At 56.2% G+C, this 22,700-nt stretch overlaps 2 protein-coding genes across 3 annotated transcripts; both read left to right on the plus strand.

Annotated features, from left to right (window-relative positions):
• Window positions 1-85: 85 nt before the first annotated feature.
• Window positions 86-1,573, plus strand: HAMP (hepcidin antimicrobial peptide). Its single transcript, XM_082370057.1, has 3 exons — window positions 86-240; window positions 1,222-1,281; window positions 1,363-1,573. The coding sequence occupies exons 1-3, from the start codon at window positions 154-156 to the stop codon at window positions 1,462-1,464; spliced, it is 249 nt and encodes an 82-aa protein (XP_082226183.1). The 5' UTR covers window positions 86-153; the 3' UTR covers window positions 1,465-1,573.
• Window positions 1,574-5,758: 4,185 nt separating this feature from the next.
• Window positions 5,759-20,508, plus strand: MAG (myelin associated glycoprotein). 2 transcript variants are annotated; one of them, XM_082370094.1, is made up of 11 exons: window positions 5,759-5,936; window positions 8,003-8,062; window positions 8,561-8,629; window positions 8,811-9,179; window positions 10,594-10,890; window positions 10,977-11,234; window positions 12,291-12,551; window positions 17,158-17,445; window positions 17,797-17,893; window positions 18,901-19,000; window positions 19,993-20,508. In XM_082370094.1, exons 3-11 carry the CDS (start codon window positions 8,584-8,586, stop codon window positions 20,155-20,157), a joined length of 1,881 nt encoding a protein of 626 aa, XP_082226220.1. In that variant the 5' UTR covers window positions 5,759-5,936; window positions 8,003-8,062; window positions 8,561-8,583; the 3' UTR covers window positions 20,158-20,508. The 2 variants fall into 2 exon arrangements, with proteins under 2 accessions (XP_082226220.1, XP_082226219.1); XM_082370093.1 differs by lacking the exon at window positions 5,759-5,936 and adding an exon at window positions 6,124-6,219.
• The last annotated feature ends 2,192 nt before the right edge of the window (window positions 20,509-22,700 follow it).

The following is a 22,700-nucleotide window of genomic DNA, read 5'->3' on the forward strand; positions in this document are numbered from 1 at the left end:
ACCACCTTCTTGGAAATGAGTTGGGCCAAAGGGGAGGGGGCTTAGCATCCCCGCCCCCCCCCCAGGAGGCCCCATAAAAGCAACTGTAACTGGGCTCCCAGACACCGGAGCAAGTCCTAGACGTAACAGAAGGACAGCCAGACGGACGGCGCAATGGCACTGAACACGCAGATCCGGGCCACCTGCCTCCTGCTTCTCCTCCTGGTCAGCCTGACCAGTGGCCTCGTTCTCCCACCCGAGGTGAGAGCCCACAGGGTCTGGGCCCAGGAGGGCAGCCAGAATCGCAACGGAGAACCAGGCCCCTGGGAGGGGTCAGCGGAGGGCAGCAGGAGACCCCAGCACGGGCCAGAGCTCAGCGCAAGCAAAGGGGGATGGGCAGCTGCTCAAAGTGCAGAGATGGGGTACTGAGTGGCAGGGACTGGGGGCCCTGATCTAATTCCACAGTTATTTATTGAGGGCCTACTCTGTGTTAAGTCCTCTTCTAGACAGTGGTGACTAAGCAGTGAACAAGGCAGATGAGAGAAGAATATTCTCGTGGAGCTTGCATCCTGGTCAGGGAAATTAGTCAGTGAGCTTAAAACAAGGAAACACTTGTGTTTAGTAAATGCTATTCGTGAATAACATAAAAGATGGTGGGAGAGTGATGATGAGGGTTGGCTTCTTTAGATGGCATCAAGGGCTGGCTTTTTTGTGAGAAAATGTTATTTGGCGTATGACTGGGAGGAAGAGAAGGGGGCAGCCAGCCAAGACCAAGGTGGGGCAAACGTGGTGTACCCGAGGACTAGAGGGCTTGTTAAGGGAAGGAGATGGTGCTTGGAGATGAGACCGAGGGGTGGCCATGCCAAGTCTTGTGGGCAACTGTGCAAACGCTGATCTTCCTCCAAGCACAGGGGAAGCCCTGCAGGCTTTTAAGCCGAGATCTGACGGATAACACATGGGGAACGGGTTGTAAGGGGCAAGATACAGGCAGGGACTGACATCCAGGCCATGGAGAGTGCTACGGAAGAGTGAGCAGCTGTGGAGAGAGGAGACAGATCTGGGATGTTTGTAGGCAGGAGAGCCACCCGTGGGAAGGTGCGGAAAGGCCAGAAAGTAAGGCCACTCCTAGGATTCCAGCTGAACCAGCGGACGCCAACCCCTGGGGAGGAGCTGGTCGGTGGGAGCGAGACTGAGAGCTCTGCCGGGGCCCTGCCGTCCTCAATTCCCCTTTTGCTTTCACAGACAAGACAGCTCGCAGACCTCCAGACCCAGGACACAGCTGGAGACGCAGCTGGCTTGACGGTGAGGTCCCCTGGGACTCCCTTCCGAGCCTCCCATGCCTTCCCATGCCTACGCCCCGCTCACTGCCTTTCTTTCCCACAGCCCGTGCTCCAGAGGCTGAGACGAGACACCCACATCCCCATGTGCGTATTCTGCTGCGGCTGCTGTGGTAAAGCAGGGTGTGGGTTATGCTGCAGAACATAGAGCAACCCCTGCCGCCCTGCCCCCAGTCCCTTATTTGTTCCTGCTACCCTCCAGCCCTCAGTGAACGGTCTTGGAATAAAATGGCCGGTTCTGGCTCTTATTTTCCAAACCAGAGTCCGTCGTCTTTTCTCCCTGCCAAAGGCCTCTGCCAGAGGCTCGTTGTGGCCCCTGTCTTGGGAGGGCCAGTGCTCGGTGGGGTGTGCAGGGTTGGTGTGTACTGAGGGTTGCAAGGAAGCTTGTTGAAGGATATTTGGTTTCTGTTCTTCCCCATCTTTCCCCACTTCAAAAGACCTCGAATTTATGTTGCAACAGCAGGGAATGAAAGTTAAAGTTTCCTCCTTGCAATCTTCTTAAAACAGGGGTAAATTCACATGCCTAGCAAGGGTTCTCAGAGTAAGGTCTGGGGACTACTCCAGGGCTCCACAAGGTGGAAACTACTAAGATGTTTCCCGTCTTTCTCACTCTCGTTCCCTCGTGTGTGGACAGCGAGGCCCCATGACGTGTGAGGACGTTGTCCTTCTGACGGCTGGTGGATCGTGTGCTTGTGTATCTTGTGCTTTAAAAATTTCTCAGTTTCAGTTTCTAATAGATTAAGCACCTATAGATATAACTCACTAGAACACAAGGTTTTTGAAGTTCTCAATAAGTTTTCAGAGTATAAAGGGGTCCTGAGACCAAAACACTTGAGAACCACTGGCCTTCAGGGACCACTAGGTGAAGCAAATGAGTGAGATGTGATGGATTTGTTTCACAGGAGCATCTTCACTTGTATTTTCTCAGTAACGACATACTTTGCATAGGAGACACATAGGACAATGCTGTTCATCTCCATAAGGCGTTGAATTCCCTCCCTTTCTTCTTGAAAACTGTATCCCTCTCAATTTATCTGATTTCCCCACTTTTGATAGAAGAAGAAATGCAAGATGCATTTCACTATCATCTTAGCCCATGAGAACACATCAGCGCTAGCATGATGATAAAGGGCCTCGGCCATTTGGCCTCAATGTTGCATAAAGATAGGGAGTGGGGGGGGGGCTTCCCTGGTGGCGCAGTGGTTGAGAGTCTGCCTGCCAATGCAGGGGACACGGGTTCGAGCCCTGGTCTGGGAAGATCCCACATGCCGCGGAGCAACTGGGCCCGTGAGCCATAATTACTGAGCCTGCGCGTCTGGAGCCTGTGCTCTGCAGCAAGAGAGGCCGCTATGGTGAGAGGCCCGCGCACCGCGATGAAGAGTGGCCCCCACTTGCCGCAACTAGAGAAAGCCCTCGCACAGAAATGAAGACCCAACACAGCCATAAATAAATAAATAAATAAATAAATAAATAAATAAATAAAAAAGAAAAGGTGCATGATCATTTAAAAAAAAAAAAAAAGATAGGGAGTGGGGAGGCCTGGGGCCCCATCTAAAGAGGGCTGCCAGGCATAGGTGCCGTGCCCACAGGCAGGCGACACATGGCTAGAGCGCCTTTTCATGAGAAGGTAGCAATCCTTATTTTTATGTGGAATTTCCTGATTTTTAAAATATTGACAACTGATGAAAGGAATCTGATTTTTTTAAACTCAACACCCTGGGAGCCAAACTAAATCCAGCTGGGAGCCAGATCAGTCCCATACGCTACCAGCTTCTGCCTCGGAAGCCACGAGAGGTTGGTCCTCTGGGAGAGGTTTTCCTGAACAGAGACAGAAGGATGGGGAGAGGAAGACTATTTGGGGAGCTTGGCGTCCTTTTAGCTGCGGGATCTCACGGGCATCCTCCTCTTGCTCTGAAACCCCACTTCCTCATCTGTAAAAGGACAGAAGCCTCTACAGTACTCAGCTCATTGGGCTGTTGAGATGCTCAGAGAGGGAGGAGTGTGAGTGGAAACTGTCAAATGCCTCATCAATGGAAAGGATTCGTATTGACAGAGGAGGTGGAGGCCTCTCAGACCCTCCTGATAAATAAACACCGGGAGGTGGGAAACCCGAAATTGCTAATTGCATTTGATGACACCAGTGCTCTTCTCTCACCTTAGCCGGTCCTTCAGGTGGTCCTAGTGATGTGAGGCGGGGGCACCCAAACTTTAGCATGCACCCGACTCTCCTGGAGGGCCTGGTAAAATGCAGATTCGGCAGGTCTGGCGTGGGGCCTTAGAATGTGCATTTCTAACAAGCTCCCAGCTGATACTGCTGCTGCTGGCCTGGGGGCCACAGTTTGAAGACGCCTGCTGTTGAAGCTGCCAACTCTGGCTGAGGGCAGAGAGTGCCTCTGGGCTGGACCAAGCACCTGCTACCCCTCAAGAGCACGTGCAACGAGTGGGCCTGTGAAGGCTTGATTCTGCCCTGAGATCAATTTTGCTTGGTCTGCGCAATGTTTTAGATAAAAATTGGGCTGATATCTAAAGATAGAGGTATTTCACATAAAAATCTGAACTCCTGCTGTTATGGGCTGAACTATGTCCCTCTAAAATTTATACGTTGGGAATTCCCTGGTGGTCCAGTGGTTAGGACTCGGTGCTTTCACTGTGGTGGCCTGAGTTCAATTCCTGGTCGGGGGAACTAAGGATCCCACAAGCCGCATGGCAAAATAGAATAGAATAGAATAGAATAGAACGATTTATATGTTGAAGTCTTAACCCCCAGTGCGATTGTGTGGCATTTGGTGCTAGGGTCTTTACAGAGATTATCACATTAAAAGGAGGTCATTACGTTGGGTCCTAATACAATAGGACTGGTATGCTTATAAAAAGTGGAAATTTGGACAGAGACCTGCATATAAGGAAAACACCATGTGGACATGGAGACTTCTAGCCTCCAGCACTGTGAGACAATAAACTCTGTTTCTTCAGCCACCCAGTTTGTAAGACTTTGTCACAGTAGTCCTAGCAAACTAACACACCTGCCTTTTCTGGAAGGATCCGATGATCAGGTAGCACTGGTAGCTGGATCTGAGTAGCACCTCTCCTTTCTGCTGGCACATGCTCTCCGGTCCCCCAGTCCTCCCTTGGGCTGGAGACCTGAGTGCAGATCTCAGCGATAGAGCCCTCTGTGGGACTCACTCACGTGTACATCCCGCCCCCAGGGACAGCCTTCATTCAGTTCACACCCGGAGAGACGATAGACGCCCCCCCTAAACTGCTCAGGCACAAGACCCCAAGATGGCTGGTGTGATGCTGAAGGCTGTGACATATGAGTCCCCTAGGATCTCCGTGTCCTCTCCCAAAGCCCAAGCACCAGGCCACTCTCTTGTCTGGAACCCGGGCGTTCAAGCCCCACCCCACTCTCAGTGGGTCTTTGTCCATGACTGGGAAAGGCACGGGCAGAGTCTGACATCATGAAGCCCGAGGTGGGGGTGGGACTCCCCATCCCCCTCCATCCAGCCTTCTCTGACTCCTCACTCCCCAGTCTGAGGGATTTCCCCACCCATCACCCCTTGCACCTCCCCCCCCGCCCCCCACCCACCCCGGGGGCCGGGTTCTCCCTTGGGAGAAAGGACGCTCCCCGCCTCCCTCCCTACTGCCCTGGCCTGAAGGAGGACAGAAGATGCCCCAGTGTGACTGAACAGCTCATGATCAAACCACTACTCCACTTCATCACACCACCATCACCACGCAAAGGTCATGACCAATGGGAGGGGCTGGGGTGGCAGGAGGATGACCGTGGACTCTGCGCACAGAGGGTCCCTACCCAGCTCAGAGAGTCAGCACAGCCCTGGCTGAGCACCCTCTGTGCACCAGGCACTGTTCTAGGGGACACAATGGTGAACAAGACAGACAGACAGACAGGCAGGCGGAAACCTGAGCTCAGATGCCAGTGGGGAAGCAGCTCACTGGAGGGTGCAGGTTGGCAAACGGCGTGCTGAGGGCCATGGAAGGACCGGGCAGCATTTAAACAGAGGAGCTTGGCTTGGTGAGAGGAGCCGGGCAGGCTTCCAGAGGAAGCAGCATCCAGCATCCACGCTGGGAGCCAAAAGGCTGCACAGGCTATGGCCAGCAGCGGAGTCGGGAGCGGGATGGGGCAGGGGAGCTTTCCAGGAGGAAGGAAGAAGCGCCAAGGCCTCCAGTCAGGGTATCTGAGGATCACACCCATGCACCCACTCTGCGTTTAGGAATCTTAACTCTGCCAGGAGCCGGCCTCCCAGCAGGATAGACTGGGCATAAGCAGCCCAAGCCCTGTCCTGCTGGAGGTCATGTTATCACGGGAGGAGACAGTCAACACATAAGGTTGTTTCCGATGGCAAGAAGTGGCTGGAAGACAATAGACCAGGATGTGGGCACCAAACGCGACACCCTCTAGAGAGGGTGGACGTGACTGGAGCCGAGAGTGAGATGTCCTGCCTCCTCCTCCTGGCCACACCGGCCTCTGTGGCCTCCCAGGCCCGGGGTTATTCCTAACACTGCCACCAAGATCCCCTAGACGCTGAGGACAATGCCTTCTGCTTCTCAGCCTGAGACTCCAGAGATCTTAGAGCACCCTCCCAGGGACCCAGAACCAGGGTACGCAGTGATGGAGGGGGGAATGAGTGAGGCAGCCGCCCCCGGCCCCTCCAGGAAGGAGCTCGTAGAACCCAGGCATCAGGCTGCCCAGTTCAAGCAGTGGTGACAAGGGCCCTTTGTGCCCCCCTCCCCCGGGGGCAGGGAGGAGCTGGGCCTTGGAGGCAGGCGGCCCCTGGCACCCAGGGGGAGGGGAGGGGCTGGTAAGTGGGGGCCTAGACCCTGGGAGGCCAGGGGACTGCGAGCGGGGCCTGCGGAGCAGAGAGTGCAGAAGCAAGAGCATCAGGTGAGTGCTGCGGCCGAGAGGGCCGGGGGATGGGGAGGAGAACAGAGGACGGGGCTGAGCGCACGCGGCAGGGTCGCCCAGGGCATGTGCAGTGCGAAGCGGTCTGGGCCGTGGATGGTGGCTGGGAACTGCCACTAATTTAGGGTGGGGGAGGGTGCTGCTTAGGATTGCTCTGGGCGTGGGCTGGGACCGTGGCAGGGGTAGTGACGGGGCCTTGGGGGGAAACCACAGAGAGAAAGAATGAAGCGTCCTCCTCAGCACCCCTCTGGTGGAGGTTCTGCCCTGGGGCTCCTAAGTTTGTGGCAGATGGGGTGGCAGTCATCCAGGGACAGGTGAAGAGTGGAAGGATGCCCAGGGGATCAGACGTCTGCATCCTGCCATCTGGGAGGGTGTGGGCACAGGGGGCTGTGAGTGAGCAAGTTCCAGCACCTGAGCACACGACGGGGGCACGTGTGCACACGCGTGTGCACCTCTCTTAGTGAGTCTTAATCCACATCAGTGTTTCTCCACCTTTATTTACACCCCACTAAGGAAAGCTTTTAGACCTGTTTTTCCTAATCCAACTCCCCCCATGAAATCTTAATATTATGGATAGACTGTATATGTTTATGTACCGTGGCCCTTGAGAGAGCCACAAACCACTGTAATAACTAAGACTTTTCTGGACCCCACCCCAAGAACCAATTTTCACCCCCATTCAGAATGCATGGTCTACACACTTGTTTCACACGTCTGCCCAGGCCCTGTGGCCCTCACCTGTCTCTACCTCCTGTACCTTCCTGTCGCAGGTGCAAAGGTGGCATCTGCCGCGTGTCCATCAGCATGTGTCTGAGTGGGTCTGTCCATAGCCGGTCCGAGTGTCTTTGCGAGCATGGCACGCAGGCAGGTCCGTGTGTATGTCCGATTGCCATGCCTATGCCCGTCCAGGTGTGTGGTGGGCAGGAGGATGCAGGTGTGTGTGTGTGTCTGCTGCACGGGGGTCTCGGTGCCCGTCGGTGTGTGCGGAGCCCTGATCGGTGTTATTGTGCGAGCCTGCTCCTTCTGGCTGGGTCCAGATCTGTCACATTTCATGCCAGCATTTGCATGCGTCTGACTGCATGCGTCTGTCCGTGGGAAGAGAGTGTCAAAGGCCAGCAAAAGCAGCCACTTGGAAACACTGGGTCCAACCCTGAGGCGACCCACAGAGGAGCTGGGTCCAGGGAGTGACTAACCCCAATCCCTGGTCCTTCCTGGCTCCACTCAGAGCCCAGCCAGGCTCGCCCAGCTCTTCCCTCACCCCCACCTACCCCAGAAGCCCCCCAGGATGAGGCACCCTAACCCTGAGGGAACAGGGCTCTTTTGTACCAGGCTCTCGCTTCTGGAGGGTGGGGACACCAGGGGCCGTCTGTAGGGTGGGAGAGGGCGGCAGGAATTCACGCGGCATGTTGGGAATGCTGATGCTGTGAAACCCAGTCATTGATGGGGCTGGGTCCCTGCCTCCCACCCCCAGCCCTCAGCCGTGGGACATGTGCTCCCTCACCGCGTTCACTCGCCCCGCCTCCCCCCACCCCAAAGCTCTGCCGCTCCCCTTTTCTTCCCGAGAGTTCTCCATTGCAGCTTGCCTCTGGAGGTGACCACAGAGTAGCTTTGAGGCTGTGTGGGAGGGTCCCAAGCATCCATGGGCAACTGAGACCATGTGGGCAGCCTACAGGATCTACTCACAGTAGATTCTGAAAGCGGGGCGGGGCGGGGCAGGGGACCCTCAGGCCCCCACCTCCTTGCACCTGTCTGACTCTTGTTCCAGGTTGGCCGGCTGACAGCTCCAAGTGGGACCAGAAGACATTCCCAACTCAGGGAGACGGAGGTGAGGGGGAGGGTTCCAAATTCCCCTTCCTCTTGGCTTCCCCTGCTTCCTGCTGCTGGTCCAGACTTGGCTCTTTCCTTACTTTTTGGAAATCCCCAAGGGCAGGATGGTGATGAAGATAATTATTAGCACGTCACTTACCACATAGAGTCAGGACAGTTTGGTGGTGAAATCTGCAGACCTGGACAGGCGGACAGGGCTTGAATCCTAGCTCTGCCACTTACCTGCTGTGTGGTCTCGGGCAAGTTACTCAACCCCTCTGGACCTCGGCTACAAAGTGAGGATAATAATTGCACCTACCTCAAAGAGATCAAATGAATTTGTATAGTAAAGTACTGGGGGTGGTTCACGGTTGATGCTCATAGATGTGTTTGTGATTATAAATAATAATAGCAGCAGTGGCTAACATCGGAACAGGCTGCTTCCTAAAGCCTTACTAGAAGCACCCTTTTCACTTCCCCTGGCCTTTAACCCTGTCCTCTCTTCTCCTCTATCCAGCTGTTGCTCACTTGCTGTACAAAATGATATTCCTCACGGCGCTGCCTCTGTTTTGGATCATGATTTCAGGTAATGCCTGGGGGTCTGGGGCTCCTGGAGTCTTGGCCCCTGAGCAGGCTGGGGTTGACTCTGTGGGTCTCTGGACCCCGCCCCCACCCCCGCAGGGCAGTGGAAGGTGATGGGAGCTGGGGGGTTGGGGGCATATGGGCAGGACATGTCCCTCAGCCTCAGCGGTCCTGCTTGCCCACAGCCTCTCGCGGGGGTCACTGGGGGGCCTGGATGCCCTCGTCCATCTCGGCCTTCGAGGGCACGTGTGTCTCCATCCCCTGCCGCTTCGACTTCCCCGACGAGCTGCGGCCGGCCGTTGTGCACGGCGTCTGGTACTTCAATAGCCCCTACCCGAAAAACTACCCGCCAGTGGTCTTCAAGTCACGCACCCAAGTCGTCCACGAGAGCTTCCAGGGCCGCAGCCGCCTCCTGGGGGACCTGGGCCTGCGCAACTGCACCCTCTTGCTCAGCAACCTCAGCCCCGAGCTGGGCGGCAAGTACTACTTCCGCGGGGACCTGGGGGGCTACAACCAGTACACCTTCTCCGAGCACAGCGTCCTGGACATCATCAGTGAGTTCCCAGGGGCTGTGCAGATGCCGTGGGGCTGGGGCCATGCAGGGGGCGCAGGGGGAGCAGGAAGTCCTCCTGGTACCTTCCCAGGGAGGTCTAGCTGGCAGGACCAGGGACTTGTTGGTTTGGCTGGGGGGAGGGGTGCAAACCCCCCTGCCCACACGGACCAGGCAGATGACCAAAACGGGCAAAGCAGGGCTCTCAGAGGAAAGCAGTGCTCTTACTCTTCCAGAAACACCTGGGGTAAAGGCAGGGGGCCCCGGGGTTGGGGTCAGGCCTCTGGATTCCTATGTTAGCTGGGCTACTGAGGGCAAGTTACTTAACTTCTCTGGGCCTTGTTTTCCTCTTCTGTAAAATGGGGATAAGAACAGCACTCAAAGTTCAATGAGGGAATAGTTGTCAAGTGGGCAAAGCAGTGCCTGGCACATGGCGCCCAGCTCTATTTAAATGGTGCTGGGTGAGAATGCAGGGTCATTGCTGTCAAGCATTCTGAGTTTTCCATTTGTTTGCTTGTTTGTTTTGTTTTGTTTTGTTTTTGGCTGTGCTACACGGCATGTGGGATCCTAGTTCCCTGACCAGGGACCGAACCCGTGCCCCCTGCAGTGGAAGCGCAGAGTCCTAACCACTGAAACACCAGGGAATTCCCGAATTTTTCAAAGGGAACTGTGTATTTTTCTATGTTTTTTCAACATCAGCTGCTGATTCAGATATTTTTTAAAAAAATACCCTAAATTTAGGTCAAATAAAGTGCAGCTCTGGGCCAGTTTTGGCAATTAGAGTAGGGTCTTCTGCCTCACTTCTGAGAGGCCCTGAGAGGCATGGAACCCTCAGACTCAGGTTTGCCATCAGCTCTGAGCCTATATGAGGAGCCAGATTACAGCCCTGATACAGAAAGAGAGCCCCCCCTTCCGCCGCCAGGCACAGCCAGACAACTCCAGGACACACCACACACACACACACACACACACATATACACGTGGAAGGTAAACCAAAGCAAACATGGGAAGGAGAGAGGTTTCTTGAGGAATATAATGTAGTGTCCAGAGCACAGACGATGAAGCCAGAGTGACAGGGATTGAAGCTCAGTTTTACCCAATGCTAGCTGTGGCCTCAGTTTCCTCATCTGCAAAATGAGCAAAATAACATTACCCGCTTTCTACTTTCAGCATGGCTGGAAGGACTGGCAAGTTACACACAGTAAAGTACTCAGACCACTATATTGTTGTTTCCGTTATTATTACATCTGCGGTTGGATCTGCGGAGGGCTTCTGGGTGAAGGGTACCCAGGAGGAGAGAAGGCTGTAGGGAATTCTGCATCCAAGGATGGGGAGGGGACCGGGTACCAGGACTGGAGTCGGACAGTGTGGGGGTCCGATGCTGCTTCCTTCACCCTCCATCTCCCCGTCTCACTTAGACACCCCCAACATCATGGTCCCCCCAGAGGTGGTGGCAGGCACAGAAGTGGAGGTCAGCTGCACGGTGCCTGACAACTGCCCCGAGCTGCACCCAGAGCTGAGCTGGCTGGGCCACGAGGGGCTCGGGGAGCCGGCTGTGCTGGGGCGGCTCCGCGAGGACGAGGGCACCTGGGTGCAGGTGTCGCTGCTGCACTTCGTGCCCACCAGGGAGGCCAACGGCTACCGGCTGGGCTGCCAGGCCTCCTTCCCCAACACCACTCTGCAGTTCGAGGGCTACGCCAGCCTGGACGTCAAGTGTGAGCCTGGGTGCGGGCCGGGGGGCGGGCCGGGGGCGGGGTCTGCGGCACGTGCCCGCTGACGTCCTGTGTCTCCGGCGCCGCAGACCCCCCGGTGATTGTGGAGATGAACTCCTCGGTGGAGGCCATCGAGGGCTCCCACGTCAGCCTGCTCTGTGGGGCCGACAGCAACCCGCCGCCGCTGCTGACCTGGATGCGGGACGGCACGGTGCTCCGGGAGGCGGTGACCGAGAGCCTGTCCCTGGCGCTGGACGAGGTGACGCCCGCGGAGGACGGCGTCTACGCCTGCCTGGCCGAGAACGCTTACGGCCAGGACAACCGCACCGTGGGGCTCAGCGTCATGTGTGAGTCGCCGCCCCCGCCCGGGGCGGAGCTGGGGGCCCAGTGGGGGGCGGTCGGGACCATGGCCGCGGTTGAGATGGAGATGGAGAGGAAGTTGCAGGTTAAGGAGTTCCTTCATTTTTCCCACGAGTATCTGGTGAGCACCTACTCTGCACCACTCTCTTCGCTAGGACAAGATGGGAAGAGACAGGGGCAATCCCTGCCACCCAGGAAAGCCTGTTAAATTCAGTTTCCTGCGGGTAGAGCTGGGCCTGGCCCCGGGAATCTGCATTTTAAAATGAGCCCCATTGCAGTTCTGATGGGAGGGCTAAGGAGAACCCAGACCTCACCCAGCCCCTGAACATTATGGGGCCCCAGGGAGAGGGGGCCCATCAGACAGGACTCTTAACTAGGAACCAAGGAGAGGTCATTCATTCATTCATTCATTCACTCACAAATATTTATTGAGGCAAAGTGCCCAGGGCTGGGGATAATAAAAATGACAGCACCGGCCAACATTTACTCAGCAGTTTCTGAGTGCCTCCCACAAATACTCTTTCCCTGGGGCCTCCGCACGGCTGGCTCCCTCACCTCCTAGTCTCACTGGAGCCCTCCCTCACCATCCTAGTTAAAACTGTAACTACCCCGATTTCCCATCCCACCTTTATTTTTCTGCAAAGCACTTATCCCCATCTTGCCAACTATATGTTTGATTTCCTTATATAGCATCTGTCCACGTGGGCAGGGATCTTCATCTCCCTTGTTCAGGCTAAAACAGTGCTTGTCACAGTTGGTTCTCAGTGACCCCTGTGAGGTTGGGAATATTATTAAGCCCATTTTCCAGATAAGAAAAATGGGGCCCAGAGGGCTTTAGACATGGGTCCACACACAGCTGGGAAGGGGTAGAGCCGGGATTCAAACACAAGCACTATAGCTGCAGAGACCCTGTCTTTGTAAACGACACAGCCAGGCCTGGGGTTACCTGAGCCATCCTGAGCTGGTGTGCCCTGATTGGGGTGTCGGGGGTCACATTTGGGGCTGGGAGCTTCTGACCATCGGCCCCCTGTCCTGCCCCCCAGATGCACCCTGGAAGCCGACGGTGAACGGGACAGTGGTGGCCGTGGAGGGGGAGACAGTCTCCATCTTGTGCTCCACACAGAGCAACCCGGATCCTATTCTTACCATCTTCAAGGAGAAGCAGATTCTGGCCACGGTCATCTATGAGAGCGAGCTGCAGCTGGAGCTCCCTGCCGTCATGCCTGAGGATGATGGAGAGTACTGGTGCGTGGCCGAGAACCAGTACGGTCAGAGGGCCACCGCCTTCAACCTATCCGTGGAGTGTGAGTACCCCCTGCATCCGCTGCCCCTGCTGAGGGCAGCCGGGCTTGATTCCTGCCCACCCACCCCTGCGGTGGATGGCTCAATGGGGGGCAGCTGGGCTTGATTCCTGCCCACCCACCCCTGCGGTGGACGGCTCAATGGGGGACACCCAGGTTACCGGGAGGTACCCACGCATCCCAACCAGGGGTCAGCTTTGCTCCAGCAGACGAGGATGAGGAAGGGAGGGAAGCGGAATCCATAGCAAGAGAATAAAAGTCCCACCTGAGAATACGGTAGCCCCACATCCTGGTGTGGGCTTTTGACCAAGGAGATTTCTGAATCCTGTGGCCACAGCCCCTTTGCGTTAACTAAAAGAATAACCACGACCTCTAACCCTTGTGGAGCATCGCTAGGCACCAGGCACTGTTGAAAGCTCTGTACAGGGACCCACTCTTTCGTTTTTGTTACACCCAACGAGGGAGGTTCTCTTACTGTCTCCAGTTTCCAGAGAAGGAAACTGAGGCCCTGAGAGGTTATGTCACTTGCCCAAAGTCAAGCCAGAAAACGGCAGAACTGAGATTCAAATACAGTGGTCTGGTTCCACTCTTCTGTACTGCCCATTGACCTCATCCTACGTTATGACATCAGAATACATTGATCAAGCCGTTGTTATGTGCACAGGCTGTGTGGTTCAGTGGGAGGTGGGGGGTAGGACCAAGAGGACACCAAGCGTATTAACAGATAATAGTACAGCAGAGAGATGAGACGGATGCATATAAAAAGCTAACTGTCTTGGGAATGAGGCGCATTGTTCCACTGCCAACCAGAGCCCTTCCCAACCTTCTATGGACATCACCCGCCAACACCCCACCCCCACCCCGGCCCGTCACTCACTCCACTCGGGTCATAGCTCCCAAGTCGCAGTTTCCACTCCCCCTCCTCCAGCAACTCCCTCTGGAATGTCACCTTCGCAGTTCCATTCCCCCTGCTTCCTCCCCAGCTCCAGCCTGACCTCTGGTACTTGCCTCCGAATTATTCCACCTACAATGGTCCCTGCCACACAAGCTTGCCAGAAGGTTTTGAGCACAGTCCGTATACTCAATATGGCATGTGGCCGTAGTCAGTAGAGACAGATTATTCCTGGAGTGCCATCTTCCAGGGCAAGGTGATGGCCACCACTGCCCTGCTAACCTTTCCTCTTTGGGCACCTTCCTTCCCAGTCTCTGCTCGCTCGCAGCATCCAACGTGATCATGCATATGGGTCATGCGGGCACCCCGCCTTCTCCATACATGCCCACCCTTCCGCCTCACGCTTCTCCCCATTAAACCTATATCCCAAGCCAGGGATTCTTAGGTGTAGAGTCAGAGAACCCCCTGAGAATCTGATGGAAACCTCTGATCATACACACACCTCCAGCTCACGAACGTTTTCAGTCACAGACCCTCCTGTATAATAAAGAGTGGTGGCAGCAAACGATCATTAAGGGCCTACTCTGGGCCAGGATTGCATCCCCTGCACGTGTTTTTTTGCTGAGCCCTTGAAGCAGCTACGTGTTATCGTCATCCCCTTTGAAGAGAAACTGAAGGTCAGAATTCCCCAAGGCCATGCAGCTGGAAGGCTGGCCAGTGCCAGGATTCTTCTGGACTCCTGTCTACCCAGTTCTTAAACCTCTGGCTGCTTCATCTCCCCTGCAGTCCTTGGTACCCAAGGTACTCAAGGCCTTCGATCTACCGGAGGGGAGGAGCAGCTGTTCCTCCCACCCCACCCCTGCTGAGCCGGTCACTGGGCTCCAAGGCCTGTGTCGCTGTGCTTGCCCTCTGGGTGTCCGGCTTCAGGCCCCTCTCTGTCCCCGAAGTCTGCGTCCCCTAGCACCGGGGCTTCCGTGCTCGCTGACAATGGTGGGTGCTCCTGAGCTGGACGGGGTGGGGTGGGGTGTTGGGTCCCAGCACAGCGTGGGACCTGCAGGGCACTCACCTCACTGAGACCTTGTGATGACTAGAAGACTGGTTTCAGCCCTTTGCGCATATTGACCTATTTCATTCTCACAACAACGCGATTGGGGGCAGGGACTGCCCTTCACATGTTTAATAGGAGGAAATGGAAATGTTACTGGTGTCCAGCACCCAACAGAGCTGAATCGACCTGGGTGCGAATCCCAGCTCTGTCTCCATCTTGTGATGGAGATGTGCTGTGTGATCCCAGACGAGTGACTTCACCTTTGCTGAGCCCCGATTCTCTTCTCTGAAAAACGGGTATGACAGTATCTTACACTAAGGAAATTATGGTTAACGCCCATAGTGCCCGACATGTCCCATGTGACCCGTAAGTCTTAGACATCCTCTGAGCTTCCCACTCATCTCTCCTTTGAACTCCTGGCTGGGTATCCGCCTGCCTTCCTGCTGCCAAGGCTTTGCCCACTTGCTTCCTCTGCTGGAATGGTTCGATCCCTAGGTGGGATGTTAAGCTTTCTTTTTCTTTTCTTTTTTTTTTTTTTTCCCGCTGCATAGGGTCTTCGTTGCTGCGCGGGCTTTCTCTAGTTGCGGCGAGCGGGGCTACTCTTCGTTGCGGTGTGCAGGCTTCTCATTGCGGTGGCTTCTCTTGTTGCAGAGCGTGGGCTCTAGGCGCACGGACTTCAGTAGTTGTGGCTCGTGGGCTCTAGAGCGCAGGCTCAGTAGTTGTGGCGCACGGGCTTAGTCGCTCTGCGGCACGTGGGATCTTCCCAGACCAGGGATCGATCCCATGTCCCCTGCATTGGAAGGCAGATTCTTAACCACTGCACCACCAGAGAAGTCCCTAAGCTTTCTTTTCAACACACTCATGTGCCCACTTCAGAACAGAGTCCCGTAGCCCCTCGCAAGTCAAGGACCATTACCCCTCTTTGCACACATGAGAAGTCCATCTCGGAGGCCCAGGAAGCCGAGTGGCCTGATCGGGGCCACCAGCCAGTAGATGGCAGAGCTGAGATTCAAGCCAAAGCCGTCCCACCCCAAACTCCCCATCCTTTGTGGGACCTGGGGTTTATCTAGTGTCAATCAGGGTTTCGTAGGTCGCGAGGCTGCCGGCAATGCTGCAGAGGTGGTGAGCACATGCAACAGGGTGTCAGCGTTCCTGCAACACTGTCACAACAGCACCAGGGGTGCGGTCTTGAATGAAAGGATTTTTAAAAAATTAGTCACTGTCCGTTCAGGTTTGTCATTACTAATTTACTCTGTGGCGTGTTAATTTGTTAATACTACAGCAAGCATAGTGCACGTCTGCCTCAACAGAATTTGGAATATCTAACTGTTAATTTACTAGACGTAGAGATATGTACACGTTGAGGTTCCAAATGGAATGATCCCTATTGCAAATACACGGGTCATGTGACTCCCTGCTCCGTCGCTGTTACCTGCATATTCTTTTTTACTGGAAATTGAAAATAAGTGGGGTAGGTGGGCCAAGGATCTTTTGCCCATGTGGAAGTGGGTTTAGCTCAGGGCTGAGAACCAGAGGTCAGTCTAGAGCAAGCAGAGGGGAGTGCCAGACTCTCCATGAGGGAAAGAGAACATAGTTTAAAAAGCAACATTCAATGTTCTATTATAATTTCATATTTTGGAAAATGAAAGGAAAAAAAAATACCAGTATCGTTTTTGTAATTTAAATGGCAGCAAAGCAAAGCTCAACAAAATGATCTTGGGTGGAGGGTGGACCTGGTACCACGGGGAATCCTGCGAGGGAGGGAGGGTCAGGATGCTGGGGGCTCCGGGGAGTGAGTAGGGGCATCTGTAGGATGGCCTGGAAGGGGAGCTGGCTGAACGCAGTAGCTCATCCAGCGAGTCTTCCCAGAGCTCCTGCCGGGTGAAAAGGACATTCTAGGGACTTCCCTGGCGGTCCAGTGGTTAAGACTCCGCGCTTCCACTGCAGGGGACTTGGGTTTGATCCCTGGTCAGGGAACTAAGATCCTGCATGTCGTGTGGTATGGCAAAAAAAAAAAAAGAAAAAAAGAAAGGAAAGTCATGTTCTAAGTGTGGGGGACAGAGTGGAGACTGAGCAAGAGCCTGTCTCGATGGAAATACAAGACCAGCCACATCAGTGTATAAACCCGGGTAGGGATAAGTGCTGGGGAGAAAACTGGAGGGAATGGTTAGTGAAGCGAGGTGCAACTTACATGGAGTGGTCAGAGAAATAGACATGGTCTGCGCAGAAGCTGCCTGGAGTGAGGGCGTGAGTTTGGCAGGTGTCAGGGAAGTGTTCCCCGCAGAGGGAGAAACGCAAGACCCACCCCCCCATCCCCGCCCCGGCTGTGGGAAAAAGCTCCACAAGTATGAAAAACAAGCAAGGAGGCTGGCGTGGCTGGAAGGGAATGAGCCAGGGTGACAGCAGGAGACTAGAGCGTGGCTAAGTCCTGCAGGGCCTTGCAGGCAAAGGCAAAGAATTGGGGTTTTATTCTAAGTGACACGGGGAGCAATTGGAGAGGGGCTTTGAGCAGGCAGCACCGTGACCTGATTTATGTTTCACAAGGTGAGCAGAGTTAGAGAGGATGTAGAAGAGAGCGCAGAGGGGAGCAGGCAGCTCATCTCTGCGACAGCCAAGGAGCCCCCGAGGCCCCGTCTCTAGCCCGCGGGGTCTCGGTCTTGCCCCTGCAGTTGCCCCCGTGATCCTCCTGGAGTCCCACTGTGCGGCGGCCCGTGACACGGTGCAGTGCCTGTGCGTGGTAAAAGCCAACCCAGAGCCGTCCGTGGCCTTCGAGCTGCCCTCGCGTAACGTGACCGTGAATGAGACGGAGCGCGAGTTCGTGTACTCGGAGCGCAGCGGCCTCCTGCTCACCAGTATCCTCACGCTGCGGGGCCAGGCCCAGGCCCCACCCCGGGTCATCTGCTCCTCCCACAACCTCTATGGCACCAAGAGCCTGGAGCTGCCCTTCCAGGGAACCCGTGAGTGGTGTGGCCTGGGGCTGGGAGTCAAGGGACAGACAGGACCCCTCTTGGATCCAAGCTCCCCTCCCCAAGGCTGATCACCAGCCGCTGCGCGTGGGTCAGGCTGCGCAGTCGATCGGGTGGTAAAGATGCCCTTTCCAGCCAGTTAGGAGAGGCTGCCCCAAGCTTGCCTGTACTTTACTGGCCCCTCCAGCAACGAAGGCCTTCAGGCTAGCCGGTCAGTGCAAGGATATGCCAGCGGTGTAAATATTTTCCCGCTCACCCCTGCCCCAGCCTGTCTCCTAAGAACCCAGGTGTCCTCACTCCCACCGGCAGCCCTGAGGGTGCCTGCGTCTTCTCTTTCCTCAGATCGCCTGATGTGGGCCAAGATCGGGCCTGTGGGAGCAGTGGTTGCTTTTGCCATCCTAATTGCCATCGTCTGCTACATCACCCAGACGCGCAGAAAGTGAGTGGCCTTCCGGGCTGAGCTGGGGCGGGGCGGGGTGGCCTCCAAGGGCAGGGCAGGGGCAGATCAGTTGGAGGCTAGGGGTAGGCAAGGGAGGGCGGATTCTACTCTGAGCATGTTCAGCTGGGTGGAGGAGAGAGGGCCCTGGCTAACATGAGCCGCCGGGGTCGGGTCACGCATGCCAGTGCCTGGGCCAAGCACTTCTCACCAGTCAATACCTGTGCCCCACATCCTGTGCCGTGGCCTCCTGCCACTCCGGTGTGATGGGGAGAGCCGGTACCCCTGGCTCGCAGCCAGAACATCAGTCACAGTTGGTTCCAGAAGCCCCAACGATTACACATATCTGTGGTATCAAAAACGCTCCCCAGGGACTTCCCTGGTGGTCCAGTGTTTGGGACTTCACCTTCCAAGGCAGGGGGTGTGGGTTCGATCCCCGTTCGTGGAGCTGGGATCCCACATGCCTCGTGGCCAAAAAACCAAGACATAGAACAGAAGCAATATTATAACAAATTCAATGAAAAGACTTTAAAAATGGTCCACATCAAAGAAACCTTAAAAAAACAAAACACAACACAACAAAACGCTCCCCAGTCCCAAGCCACATCCACGTGCCACCAGTGTGCTGCTGTTATTTTTCTTCCTTGTGGTGCACACATATCAGCTCTCCTGACAATGAATTAATCTCCCGCTCCACATCCTGGCGGCAAGGGGGTGCGGATAGCCCCAGAGCGAATGAGGAGAGCCAAGAGGAGCCAGGCTGGGGTCCTGAAAGTGGCAGAGACCAGGGCCCAGGCAGCTCCTCCTCAGCTGTGAAGCAGAGGCGGGGTGGGCAGTGGTGAACAGGAAGAGGTGCTCAGCAAAGGGGCCGGCTGCCCATCCTAGAGAGGCGGGCGGGAGCAGCGCTGGGGTCCCTCGGGCCAAACTCCTTAGGTAGATGGGGTTGCAGATAGAGAGGGGAGTGGGGGGACCTGGGGGTCCCACTGGAGCTGACATGTCTTGCCCTGCAGAAAGAACGTGACAGAGAGCCCCAGCTTCTCAGGGGGGGACGACCCCCCTGTCCTGTTCAGCAGTGACTTCCGCATCTCTGGGGTGCCGGAGAAATATGAGGTGAGGCCAGAACCCTGTGGCGCCAGGCTAGCTGGAGATCCTGTGTGCCAGGGACCCCGAGGGCCTGGGGAGGACCTGGGAGGCCCAGGGGCAGAGGGGGAGCTGGCCCAGCAGAAGGGAAGGAGGAGACGTGCGGAGGGCTGGCTTGGCCCTGGGCTGGGAAGGGGCACTCAGGCTGAGGCCTGGCGGGGGGCTGTGGAGCTCGGGGCCCAAGAGAAGCCCTCATCCACCCCGCCTGCGTCTATGACTGCATTTCCTTCTCCAATAGTCCAGAGAGCTCTCTACCCTGGAATGAGCACCCCAGGAGGTAGGTTCCGGGGGCCTCAGTGTGCCCACCTCTGGGCCCTTGTTGGGCCCTGGGGTTGGCGTGCATGTGTGTGCGTCCCATCAGGCGTCCAGGTTGGTCCCCACTTCAGTCTGGCTCTGCCCAGCACTACTGGCCTTGTCTATTCTGTCCCATTGCTGCTCGCTTCTGTGTGTCTGTGGCCACTGTCCTTTGTGTGTGTGTGTGTGTGTGTGTGTGTGTGTGTCCAAAGGTGGGGGGCAGGGATGGAAAGCGTGACAGGGAAGCCGAAGTTGCACCTGCAGGATCTCCCAGGTTGAGGAGGGGGACCACACCAGACCCAAACATACTGAGTCAGGCATTTACAAAAATTGGTGAAGGTGGGCACCCGACCAGGTGGCTTTAATCTGAGAGCATGTTATGGACTGAATTGGGTGCCCCCCAAATTCCTATGTTGAAGAAGGCTTCCTGGAGATGTTGAATTTGTGGGTGGCTTTCAGGCTTGGCAGCGAGGAGGTGATTTTGCGTAGGGGGGATCGGCACAGGCCAGAGCTCCAGAGGGGGACCGGGGACCGTAGGCTGGCTGGGCTGGCGGTCCTTAAGGAAGGAGGCTCACACAGGACTCAGCTCTGGCGGGTGCAAGCGACTCCAGCCTTTGCATCTGGCAAGGGTGGAACAGGACCTTCTAATGGGTTGGTTCCCTTCATAGAGTGAGAGGCGCCTGGGATCTGAGAGGAGGCTGCTGGGCCTTCGGGGGGAACCCCCAGAGCTGGACCTGAGCTATTCTCACTCGGACCTGGGGAAACGACCCACCAAGGACAGCTACACCCTGACGGAGGAGCTAGCCGAGTATGCTGAAATCCGCGTCAAGTGAGGGAGCCGGGGGCAGCCCAGATGGCCACCACCCCTTCAGGACCCTCACTGGCCCCCACTGGCTGTGGGCTCCCTTCCTCCCCAAAGTAGCGGGGGCTGGGGCAGGGAAGGGACGGGGCAGGTGACAGCGAGGTCCTGGGGGCCTGGCCTCCCCCTCCTTCCCAGCTGCCCCCGCCCTGCCAGCGCCCCAGCTCCGCACTGTGGCTCCCCTGTAACCTCCTTTAACCTCATCTGTCTGGAGGGGAGCACGTCTGTCCGTGTTATTTATTGCTACCCCTGCCTGGTCTCTTGTCCCCATACCTGGCCCCAGGGCCTGTCCGGAGGGACATGAAATAAATGCCCTGAAGCCAAACACCCGTCTAGATCCTGATGATTTCGGACCCGTCCCTGGGGACCCTGCCAACCCCCCTCCTTGCCCTTCGCTGGGTCCTCAGGGATCCTAGCGCTGAGCCCAGGCCAGCCGCCCTTAAGTTGCTTCCACTCCGAGCTGGAAGCTCTGGGCTGGCTCTGGTCCACAGTAGGTCATGTTTGACTGCTGGGTGATTTCACATCACGACCCTCATTCCTGCTCCTGCCACAGGTGGAGCGACTGACAGCCCCGGGCTTGCGCTTACACACTGCGACATCTCACTGAAAGAGACGGTGGCTGCTTCTTCTGAAGGGGCCTGGCTCCTGATCTGCCGCACTGCCCACCACTTCCTGTTGTCCCACACCTGGCTGGCTTCACTCACTGACATCCCCCTCTGTACCCTGCGGGTCGCGGGGGGGGCCTCAGATCTCAGTGTTCCATGAGCCTGTGTCGGTTTCACCGCCGTGCCTCACATTCATGCTGCACTCTGCAGCTTCAATCTTTTTTCTTTTCCTTTTTTTTTTTTTTAAAAAGTAATTAATTAATTTATTTTGGCCATGCTGTGCGGCATGTGGGATCTTAGTTCCCTGACCAGGGATTGAACCCCGTGCCTCCTGCAAGTGGAAGTGCAGAGTCCTAACCACTGGACCACCAGGGAATTCCCAATCTTTCAAACTTCACTTCAAGAAATATCCATCAGGCATCAGCTGTGTATTGAAGCCCTTTAGGAAGCTCAGGCTATCCTGGGAAGGGACCTCCAGGACAGTCCTGTGAAGATGAGAACGCTGGGGCTCAGGGAAGCCAGGTGATTTTTCCAGGGTCCCAGAGCCAGGAAACGGTGTGGCCAGACCCTGGACTCAGGTCTTCTTGAATTTAAAGAAGGCCAGACTCACTGGCATGAACTGGTATCAACAGCTAACATTTTTGTTGAGCACTTACTACGTGCCACGTGGTTCTACCTGGTTTACATGAATTCATCTCCATTTGCTCTCCCTAACAACTGCGACAGTGGTTCTCCAAGTGGGGTCCCTGCACCAGTGGTAGCAGCCGCACCTGGGCACTTGTCAGAAAGGCAGATTCTCAGGCCCCACCCATACTGCAGGAATCAAAACCTCTGGGCTGGGGCCCAGCAGTCTGTGTTTTGACGAGTCCTCCTGGTGACTCTGATGCACTGACGTTGAGAATCTGGAGGAGCCGAGGCATAGAGGCTGCATCGCTTCCTCGAGGTCCCCCAGCTGCAGCTCCAACTTGAGCCCCCGGGGCCTGGCTCTGGAGCCCACGCGCTGACCACTGTACATCACTGCCGTTTCAGTGAGAAGCAGCGGGAGCTCGTGGGTCTGAAGGTGCTCAGGGGGTGGTAAGAATAGAGCTGCAGGGCTGAGGGCAATGCCAGCGAGGTTCCTGAGGAAGGTGGTTCTGCCCTGGTTTTTGAAGAGGGCGGAGGATACAACGGAGGCCAAAGTCAAGGTCTAGAGGCAGAAATAACGAAACTGTGTTGGAAAGGAAGGTGACGAGGCCGCTTCGGCTGGAGTGGGATGTCCACATGCATGAGAAAGGAAGAGAGGTGCGTGGTAACGGGGCCGTGGGCAGTGGGGCGGAACCCCACCCTGAGGCCTGCCCTTTCCTCACCGAGCTGGCAGTCATGCAGGGAGAAGGACATTAAATAAATGACCTCAGGCAGAACACCTGGCTGCAAAGTGGGACCCCCACCCCCCTGCTCCCAAGGAGAAGCACAGGGAAGGCTGGTAGAGCCTAGAATGGAAGTGTGACTTAGGGTCTCGGGGTTGGGGAGGCGTCCCTATGGAAGGAAAGTCACTCGGGGACGCCCTGTGTGAAGGCCCCAAGTGGGAACGTGTTTGGCAAAGTTCCAGGAGCTGAACCGAGGCTGGAGTGGTCAGAGAGGGTGGCAGAGAACAGCAGGGGCTTCATAGCAGACATACTAGACGTTTCGACCAGAGCTCCTGCGCACGTGCAGGGGCCCCGCCCTGACACACCTGTCTGCCGACAACAGGCCGTGGCTCCAGCAGGTCTGGCCTGGGAGGAATGACCCTAAGGACTTCGCCCTGAGAGGCAGAGGAGTGTCAATAATCAGGGCCGTTGAGTAACCCTGTGCTGCCCGCGGTGCAGCCTGAGTGCCGCCCGGGTGAGCTGGGTGTCCCCAGGAGGGGTGTGGAGCGACTCTTACATGAATAGTC

The sequence above is a fragment of the Balaenoptera borealis genome (assembly GCF_965194805.1).
Source record: "Balaenoptera borealis genome assembly, chromosome: 19".
In the NCBI taxonomy this organism is placed as follows: Eukaryota; Metazoa; Chordata; class Mammalia; order Artiodactyla; family Balaenopteridae; genus Balaenoptera; species Balaenoptera borealis.

Excerpts from the sequence above, each read along its gene's own strand:
- HAMP (XM_082370057.1), top strand. The coding sequence starts at position 154 with ATGGCACTGAACACGCAGATCCGGGCCACCTGCCTCCTGCTTCTCCTC. Across the intron at positions 241-1,221 it reads GCCTCGTTCTCCCACCCGAG|ACAAGACAGCTCGCAGACCT; the intron begins GTGAGAGCCCAC and ends TTGCTTTCACAG. Across the intron at positions 1,282-1,362 it reads GAGACGCAGCTGGCTTGACG|CCCGTGCTCCAGAGGCTGAG; the intron begins GTGAGGTCCCCT and ends TCTTTCCCACAG.
- MAG (XM_082370094.1), top strand. The coding sequence starts at position 8,584 with ATGATATTCCTCACGGCGCTGCCTCTGTTTTGGATCATGATTTCAG. Across the intron at positions 9,180-10,593 it reads CAGCGTCCTGGACATCATCA|ACACCCCCAACATCATGGTC; the intron begins GTGAGTTCCCAG and ends CGTCTCACTTAG. Across the intron at positions 10,891-10,976 it reads CGCCAGCCTGGACGTCAAGT|ACCCCCCGGTGATTGTGGAG; the intron begins GTGAGCCTGGGT and ends CCGGCGCCGCAG.